The sequence below is a fragment of the Branchiostoma floridae genome, chromosome 11, assembly GCF_000003815.2.
Source record: "Branchiostoma floridae strain S238N-H82 chromosome 11, Bfl_VNyyK, whole genome shotgun sequence".
NCBI classification, from domain to species: Eukaryota; Metazoa; Chordata; class Leptocardii; order Amphioxiformes; family Branchiostomatidae; genus Branchiostoma; species Branchiostoma floridae.
In genome coordinates, this window is record NC_049989.1 from 9,433,797 (window position 1) to 9,443,343 (window position 9,547).

A 9,547-nucleotide genomic window follows, 5' to 3' on the forward strand; every position below is an offset into this window, starting at 1 on the left:
ATGTAAATTTTTGTATAAATGAGAGTGTAGACATATGGAAAGTGACAAAATAGTGACTACACAGGTGACACCTACTTCACATATGAATCATCAGGTATCATCTGGTAGATTCAATATGCATTATTATTTTGCGTATAGTTGCTGTCGAATCAATCATGGCTGACCGACTCACACAGTTGCAAGATGCAGTGCACCAGGTAACGTTTTAAGTTCGTTTTCTTTAAGATTAAGGAGACAGTGGAGACAAAAATAACATAAGATAATTGGGGAAGGTAGTAGAATCGATAAAACGTGTCGAAATAATACCGAGGGTATTGGAAATTATTGTTGAGTACCTGAAACTTTTATCACTTTGTATCAAATTTTACATCAGGTTGACCAAATTTCATGTGGTTTTATATAAACATGTACATTGTATTCGTTTCTTTTCCCCAGATGGGAGAACATTTCTGTAACAGTATAGGCATCCTCCAGCAGTGTGCACCGGCTAGTAACTTCCCTGACTTTGACAAATCTGCAGGTAAAACAACGTTATATTTTTATTTTATTTGGCATGTTCACAGTTCCGAGTACGCATGTGCAGCGACAGGAATATTGTGGGTAACATGTCAAAGGTAAAGACCCCTTAGATGTAAACAAAGCATGGCTGGACATTGTTATGCCAATCGCGACAAATAACACACATACTGTTTCCTCCCCACCCGTTCCCCCCCGCCCCGTTATAAATACAATACTCCGTTCTTGTCCACGCCTCGCAGTAGACTTTCATACTATAGGCAGCATAATCTTCAGCAGGATGAAGGCGGCTGCCTTAATTGGAAGAAGAAGAAGATCCAAACCAGAAAATTTAAAAAAGTTATCAGGGGCCGATGCTTTTGACATATTACCCACAGTTCCAGTCGCTAAACATGTGCTTGGATACAGTGAATACATATTTGCTCCTTTCTCACCCCGACCAATCGAATGGGGACATCCCTCGCGAATGTGCACACTCCTCTAGAAAAGAGGACACTCCTCTACGTTCAAGGGGACGCTCGTCTTGGAAATGGGATGTGCCTCCCTTTATTAGGGGACGCTCCTCCAGAAATGGTATGTTTACCGGGCATAGGGGACGTCCCTCCAACACCCCCGCCGGCCCGTGGAATCGGCCGAAAACCCGACAAATCCCTTTCTAGTTCATCTAAATCACAACATCCAAAACTTTAACCCCGCCAGTGCTCTCGACAAACGTCACACCTCGCAAGGTACGGATAGTTTTTGATTAAAAATTGAGGTATGTTGGAAATAAAGCTGCCCGCGCGGCAGAACATCACTTCTCTTCAGTGTTGTAATGGCGGCGTATCGCACGTCCGGCAAGCACAACATGGAGTTTTAGCCTACATATCCGCGTGCTTGTCGAGTTTTAAGGCCTCCCTCCCTAACACACGTACATGGGAGAAGTTTCTAACACGATGTCAGACGTATTTATTCGGGATTTTTTGTACAACGCGGCTACATGGCCCGATACCGTATCCGTGTGCTTGTCAAGACAGGCTTCCCTCTCCAGCACACGTACGGGAGCCCGAATCTCTGTCACGGTTAGCCGTAGTTATCGAGCGTTTCCAGTACACCGCGGCCTTTTTACAGGCCATAACAGATAACGGCGACTAACATCGTGTTAGAAACTTCTCCCATGTAGTGTGTTAGGGAGGGAGGCCTTAAAACTCGACAAGCACGCGGATATGTAGGCTAAAACTCGATGTTGTGCTTGCCGGACGTGCGATACGCCGCCATTACAACACTGAAGAGAAGTGATGTTCTGCTGCGCGGGCAGCTTTATTTCCAACATGCCTCAGTTTTTAATCAAAAACTATCCGTACCTTGCGAGGTGTGACGTTTGTCGAGAGCACTGGCGGGGTTAAAGTTTTGGATGTTGTGATTTAGATGAACTAGAAAGGGATTTGTCGGGTTTTCGGCCGATTCCACGGGCCGGCGGGGGTGTTGGAGGGACGTCCCCTATGCCCGGTAAACATACCATTTCCGGAGGAGCGTCTCCTAATAAAGGGAGGCACATCCCATTTCCAAGAGGAGCGTCCCCTTGAACGTCGAGGAGTGTCCTCTTTTCTAGAGGAGTGTGCACATTCGCGAGGGATGTCCCCATTTGATTGGTCGGGGTGTTTCTGTAGAAACCACTTCAACATCCTATATAAGTATATTTACATGCTCGGTAGTGTTCATAATTTGTTTTCATTTCCTAACAAACCTTATGCCTTTCTGTAGCTCCAGTTGACAAGGACCAAGTTGCCACTCAAGAAGGTAATTATCTGTCAAGATACAATACATTTTGCATCTATGTAACATCATTTCTTCATAATAAGCCATTTCACCAATCCATGTGCACTTGTGCAGGTCAAAGTCGAAGGCCCCTGAGACATAAACAAAACATGTTTGACCATTTTTTGGTTTTAACGAGTTTGCTCAGTGCAAGGCACTTCTAGGCACTGAACTACGCTCACTGTGGCAGCATCTCTTCTCCCTAAGTCAGGAACATCAAGCTTTGAAAAACAGCATGTTCGACTAACTGACTCAATATGCTAAGCAGGGGTTACGAGGCTGCTCGGGAAATTCCCTACCACATTTAGCCGGAGTGGTTTGATCCACCGAGAAGGTCCCCTACTCTTTTCGATAAGTGTGGCAGGTGTGACCCTCCCCAGACACGGCACCTTACTAAAAAAATGGCTATGTTATTGTAGCCTTCTGAAAAATGTCTTTAACACTTGGATATTTACCTATGTACCTTGGGAATTCTGTAAAGTAGACCACTTTGTTAACATTTTCTATACTATAATGGAGCACAGTTGACAACAAGTACTGCAACCAAACTGACAACACCTTGTACATTGAAATGTTGTTTTCCAATTTGCACTTCTGTATTACATAGAAGAAGACATACTTATTGTTGTTAACATTTGCCTTTACTTCCATTCCAGAATATACACAGCTTTTTGCCCAGCTAATAGCAAGAACTGCCAAGGACATAGATGTGTTAATCGACTCACTACCGAATGAAGAGTCTACTGCAGAGTTACAGGTAATGTTACACTTTCTGTTCTGTCATAAACTTAATACTCTTTTGACTTTATTTTTTCCGTTTTTGATATCTTGTGTTCTGGACATGCTGTGGTATTGACTTTTTACTTTAGAGGTAGATAGTTCTTTGAGGGAGTCATTAAGTTTGTCACCCCTAGCTGCATTTTTAAAACTGCATTGGTCAATTTTGGGCCAAATAAGTTCCTCTTTCACATTATCAATGAAAAACAATTATGATAGGTCACTTGAAAAGGTTAACATCATCTGGCGAAGGTATGAGGTTGTGGAACTCGCATTTTGCTACTCCAGTTACTACTGTCTTAATGATGAAATCAGAAATACTGCAAATTCTTGTTTTGAAATACTACAGACTTTAAAGGAATTCACACAGAACTTTCCTGTCTTTTGTTTTGCAGGCACAGAGCCTACAAAGACTTGAACAGGATAACCAAGATGCGGCACGTAAACTTGAAGATGTGGTGAGGAGAGGAGAGGTCCTGTTGGAACAGATACAGAAGGCTCTGAGTGAGATCGCAGAGACACAACTCAAGACACAGAGTTCACAGAAAATACCAAAAACTGTAGACAAGAAAGAGCCAAAGCAAACCTAGGGTCCAATGTGTACTATACTATACTATACTAGCCTGGAAGTGAATCAAGGGTTTGATTTTCTCTGTCAGAATGACTATTGCAACACCATTACAGAGCACCCTGCAACTTAAAATGATAATCTTTTTACTGATTCCAGACTATTCTGAAGTGATCAAACAACAGATGTCCAGGCTATAATTGTACATAATCTGTTTCTCCTTTATGGAAGGAGTAACACAATGATTTAAGAGAGAATTGTGCAGCTAAAATAAGCTGTCTGTACTGCATTCTCCTGGCAAGACGATCTGCTGTTGTCCAATCTCTACTAACGTGTATATGTATGGAATCTTGCTATTTCTTGTAACAAAATCTGTTGTCAGTGAAATGGTATTTCATGAAGTTCAGAACTATACCAGTTGGATGTAATGTGTAACATATTTTTGTATGCAAGGTCAGTGCATATTTAACTTACAGGTATTATGAAACCTCTAATGTATGTCTACCACAGGAACTGACAATGCCACAAAGTAACTTTGTTACTGCATATGACTGTATTGCATTACATTTTTGTATAAGAACTTTACATCCTTTACTCCTATGTGCCTCTTTTTGATGAGTGTTGGGTTCTTATATGTGCAGAGGTTTGACAAATGATACACATGAAAGTCCTTTTACATGAGGCTTTGTGTCTCAAATTCAATCCAAAATATTCACTACGACTCAAGAAAATAATATCATAAAGATACATGTATCAGTCACACACAAGACACATCAGACACACATTTGTTGGTATGGGGCTTTTTTTATTCATTCAGATGAAATTAGGGCCATGAACAGTTTCATCTTCTATTACATGCCTCTCACTGTCACAGATGTCTCACATGCACTGTCACCTTTTGACTTGTCAGAGTGCAACTACAGTATGTGCACAAGTGAATCTTGCTGTGTCATAAAATGAAAAACCCAATCTTGGTACAGCAATGTATGTAATGGTAAAAAAAACAATATCGGGGTGGCAAGGAGGGTATTTTTCAATACTACCTGTACCTTGAACATGATTTGACTAGAACAAGTGGCAGTGATCAGTGCTTGTGCATCAAACTACAGCCTTTCTGTCATGAAGTCTACTAGTTGACAAGCACCACCAGCCACAGAAGTGTATGAAATGTGGCATGTTAGTAGTTGCTTGATGATGTTTTACTCATGCCAATGCTCTGTCGCGATTTCAATCACAATGCTGGTATAAAACTAACGGGCTTCTACATATACTGCCGGGACTTAAAAATTCTGGACGTATTAGCCAGTAATCCGCTCTGTTTAATTGGTTTTGTGATATTAAATGGCTAGCTGCCAGCCTTTTCACTAAGTATTCCCCAATAGGTGCCCCCCTCCCCATCAACACAATACTACATTGTAATTTGCTATTAAGTATTATAATGTACAATCACAGGTGATTCTGTGCCCTCTTTCAGATCCTCTTACAATTTTCTTCCAACATACTTCCATATACACCCAACGTTCACATCATATCCCTACTGCCTAAAAATTGTATCTCCTAATTAACAATTATACCCTTCTTGTCTACTTGATGAAGCTTAGTTGACGTTCATCTAAAGCTATGTATCGGACAACAGTAACAAACTCAGAATGACAAGTTGATTGTTCATCGATCCCACATATATCTGTATCTTTTTTCAAGCTGCATCCAAATTTTTCACAATACACATCATGACCAGGCTAACCCTGGCACCAAATCAAGGAATGATACAAATGCTTTTAATTCCTAAGTTAGTAGTACCTTCATATTGTATATTGCATCTACAGATAGCTTATATACCAAACCTCCAATAGTCTATGGCTAGGTGCCACTTAATCGCTCTTTCTGGTCCTCTCTCATTTCTCTTACATTTCATACCAACTACCAACACCAACTGCTTTCTTTCATGGTAACACTTCTGGACACGAATCACAAATCTTCTGCATAAGTTGTCACCTTTCTAACTGTGGTTTGATGGGCAGATATCTCATAGACTATTTGAGGTGTGTTTCTGACTCTGCAGTCCCCCTCACATGGAGGCGTAAGGTGCCTGGTAGCCACCTGGCATGGGTGCGGCACCTGGCATCATGCCGGGTACCATTCCTGGGGGCATCTGCTGAGGGGGGACACCAATCTGAGGACCAGATGTGATCATCAACTGGGGTTCACCTGAGGTACAACAAAAAGCAAGTCGTTAGAATGGGGAATCACAGCAAAAGCTTTGGGGTTGAGCATCACACCTTTGTATGTGGTTCAAAGAGTCATACCTAAGACTTTAAAAAAATTGTATATACTGCTTAGCATCAAGTATTTATGGGAAAAGAGAATAAAAGTTGAACACACAGTGCTACCAGTGGACTAAACCTCTGCAGTAGTATAATCGGTGATTTACACAGTTGTGAGGCCCAAGGGCTAAGGCAATGGAGATGGGCACCACACTATACGCTAAACTCACCATAGACTATTGGCTGTTGTGTTGTGGTTTCTTCTTCTTTCCTCTGTTCCTCTGATTCTATTAATTTGTCAACCTGTAAAATAAAGAGAAAAGATTATCATTAAACCAGGCACTTCCAAATATCAAAAACCTAATTTCAATTTGAATTACACTTGAATTCTATACTCAGGATACAATGTGTGGAGCAAAAGATTTTTGAAATGTACCTTTGAAATGTATTCCCGCATAACATTGACGAAGAATGGCATGGCAAAGTCCAGGATGTTATGCCTCCAGGACAGCTCTAGGATGACGTCTGGCCGTAACAGGTCATAGCAGGTGTACAGGGTTGCCGCAAAGCACTCGTGGTTCTTCTGTTCCAAGAACCAGGCGATCAGCTCTTCTGCCGTTTCCGTGTCCCGCGACTCGGCTGCGTATTCCAGGGCATCCTGGTAAACAAATATGAACATCTTTACAAAAAAGACCTCTAAAGTATCAACACATTTGTCCAGAAAATAACATTCTCTGCCCCATTTACAGTGGCTCTTGGTTGAACTATTTAGTAAAATTTGTACCTCAAATACATCACTAATGTTCAGACATAAACCCAAACCTTGAAGAGCTTGTCTCTCTTGCACAGTTCGACTGCCTGCTTCCAGCGGTTGTTGCCCTTGAACAGGTACGCTGATATCCGCCGGAACTCGATCAGCTCGTGCTTTTCCAACCTCTGGGCCAGGGCGATGTTGTCAAAGTTGTCAAACGCATCTATGGATGCTCTCAAGCCCTGTGGGTGAGTCATTTAAATGGTTAGCCAGGTTACAACCAGTAAAGTGATTGAAGGCATACATCAATACTTTACATTTCATTACATTACAATACATTATAATTCACTTTCTTCCAGATATCTTGGTAAAATGGAGCTTTTCTTCTACCTGTGTAGCTGGCATAAATATTCTTTGGCATCACAGTTGGGGTTGATTCTTAAGAGTTTTATAAGTACATTTATAAAAAAAATTGCAAGTAACAAATTAAAAAAGAATAGTTGAAAGAGGACCTTTAACAACACATGGCAGCACATGCTGATTTGCACAGTAACCAATACAACTGAGTTATACCATGTAAAAGGTAAGATACCTGGTAGTCTTCCTCTTCAATGAGCAGGTTGTTGAGGGCCTCGTTTAGGGCCTTGTTGTTGTGGGTTTGCACTGAGCGGAGGTATGGCTTCACAAGGGGCAGATGGCCAACCTATGGGTAAAAGGTAAGGTAAAAATAGCATCAGACTAGTCTATTTCAAACAGTAATCCAATAAAGATTCATTTTCACAAATCTTTGTGAAAGATACTTGATTACAAATTAACAAAAGGCTTTATCATAAGCATGAATAAAGAGCTACATTTTGTATAATAGTATGCAAAAATCAACCTGTTTCTTACATATGGCATAGTAAATGTACTTCTTGTGTACTTTGCACATCAATGCAGGTTGGGCCGAAAATCAATTTCTAGGGAAAGTTTCTGTGCAGTTTTCCGAATTCCTTCATCAAAGTGATCATAATGTTTTCTCCTCTGAGGTCTCATGTTTGAACTACACAACACACAAATATATTATCAGTTCTACAATATATGACCAACAACTCCTACAGATGGTTAGGAGTATATTACACTTACTACATCTTATTTTGTCTTTAAGTAGTCACATATGAATGAGCAGACAAGGCTTAAGACGTACCTTCTGGAAGAAGGTGACAGCACGTGTGTGGTCCATACGGGGCGTGAGCACGGTCAACAGGTCGTTCAGCAACATGGGCTTGTAATCCAGGTAGAACTGCAGTGCCTTGTAGTACAGCTCTATGTTTGCAACCTGGAAGACAAAGAAGATAATTGAGTTGAGTTTCTTAAAATAACCCTTATCCACAAATCAAAGCTGAGATACTATTTGTTAAAACTAATACCACAAGTTGAGCGCAAAGAAAAGACATAAATGCCTTCCCCCTGAGGTGTCGCCAAAAAGTCCTACCTTAGTGATGATATCCTTGAACATGCCTTCCTTCCAGGAGTCTGTGGGGTGAGCCATCATGGTGACAATGGCGTTGTCGTACTCCTCGTACTTGTCGTACAGGAACACCAGCTCCGCCCACAGGTGAGCCTGCTCTGCTGCACGCAGGACCTGTCAATCAATCACAGATAGGCTGTCAATCAAAATCAAACAAGAAAGCTTCTGAAAAAAGCTGGCCGGTGCGTATTTTGGAAAAAGCCTGGATGTTAAACAAAATCACACGAAAAAAGAGTTTTTAAACATCGAATTACTGAATTGGTCTTCTATTAAAAAAAAACTACATGAGATTTGTCTAACAAAGAAAAAAAAATTTTTAGCAAGTGGGGTTCGAATCTACGATCTACGGAAGATAGGTACTGTGCTGTAGACCGCTCGGCCACGCTGGCTCGATTACGCAATTGCACGTATAGAAGGGCTATTTGGTTAAAGTGACCGATCCATGCATCCATGCAACCGCTTCTCCCATCTCATAGCTACGCACCGGCAAAAAATACTCGTAAGCCTTAGATATAATAACCCAAGTTCTTAAGGAATATTTACATGTATTTCAGAGCTCTATCCTTACTGTTGTCGTGTTCATTGCAGATTCTAAACTTTCCCTTGACTTTCCAAATATCCTTCATCAATGTATGTTTTTGTGAAGCCTGATGAAATTGTACTTCTAGCGGCATCCTGACTGATCAAAAACTTGAGCAACAACATTGGGGCAATCGGGCCTTCTACAGCATTATGTATAATATTAATAATGACCATGTATAACCATCATCAACTGAAAATTGATTACTTGGGCTTATGGCTACCAAACCATGGTTCCAGACATAACTGTTCTGTTTTAGTTTCATGTCTGTTTCCATGGCGTCTCCCATACAGGCCTCCTACATGCCTCCTAGTTGTAGTTCTTTTCATCGTTCCCCAAACCTAGTCCACAAACTTAGCAGACAGGGACTGTTACAACACAAGTTCAAGCCTGTTCCCCACCTTTGGAATGTTGACACGTGACCAGAAGAGCTCCAGATGTTCCCTCATCTTCTGTGGCTTGTACTTGGAGTAGAGGATGGCCAGCTCCGTGAACATGCCCATGTGAGCACGCTCCAGGCCCAGGGCAGCCTCCAGCAGCTGGATCAGTTCCTCAAAATATCTGTACAACATGAACATGTTCACAACTGTTAGGTACAGACTGAGATGGGTATATATTCAGTTGGTAACATGGACCTACCAATCTTGTGTCAAACATCTCATGCTTTCTTTCATGATTTGAAGTCAGTTCCACAAAATATCTGTACAACATGAACATGTCCACAACTGTTAGGTACTGACTGAGATGGGTATATATTCAGTTGGTAACATGGACCTACTACCCT

The 9,547-nt window shown here is 41.3% G+C and overlaps 2 protein-coding genes across 5 annotated transcripts in view; one reads left to right on the forward strand and one right to left on the reverse strand.

Annotated features, from left to right (window-relative positions):
* Positions 1-6: 6 nt before the first annotated feature.
* Positions 7-4,333, forward strand: LOC118426023 (mediator of RNA polymerase II transcription subunit 21-like). Its single transcript, XM_035835238.1, has 5 exons — positions 7-197; positions 436-520; positions 2,260-2,295; positions 2,970-3,070; positions 3,486-4,333. Exons 1-5 carry the CDS (start codon positions 156-158, stop codon positions 3,678-3,680), a joined length of 459 nt encoding a protein of 152 aa, XP_035691131.1. The 5' UTR covers positions 7-155; the 3' UTR covers positions 3,681-4,333.
* Positions 4,334-4,442: 109 nt separating this feature from the next.
* The window catches only part of LOC118425972 (clathrin heavy chain 1), a 30,146-nt gene continuing 25,041 nt past the window's right edge, over positions 4,443-9,547 (reverse strand). For all 4 annotated transcript variants that reach the window (XM_035835160.1, XM_035835158.1, XM_035835161.1 and 1 more), the window contains 8 exons: positions 9,165-9,324; positions 8,148-8,297; positions 7,860-7,991; positions 7,266-7,376; positions 6,745-6,915; positions 6,359-6,580; positions 6,153-6,225; positions 4,443-5,866 (listed from right to left, as the gene is read on the reverse strand). In XM_035835160.1, coding sequence (XP_035691053.1) covers positions 5,727-5,866; positions 6,153-6,225; positions 6,359-6,580; positions 6,745-6,915; positions 7,266-7,376; positions 7,860-7,991; positions 8,148-8,297; positions 9,165-9,324 — 1,159 coding nt within the window. In that variant the 3' untranslated portion in view covers positions 4,443-5,726. The remainder of the gene's footprint in view (positions 5,867-6,152; positions 6,226-6,358; positions 6,581-6,744; positions 6,916-7,265; positions 7,377-7,859; positions 7,992-8,147; positions 8,298-9,164; positions 9,325-9,547) is intronic.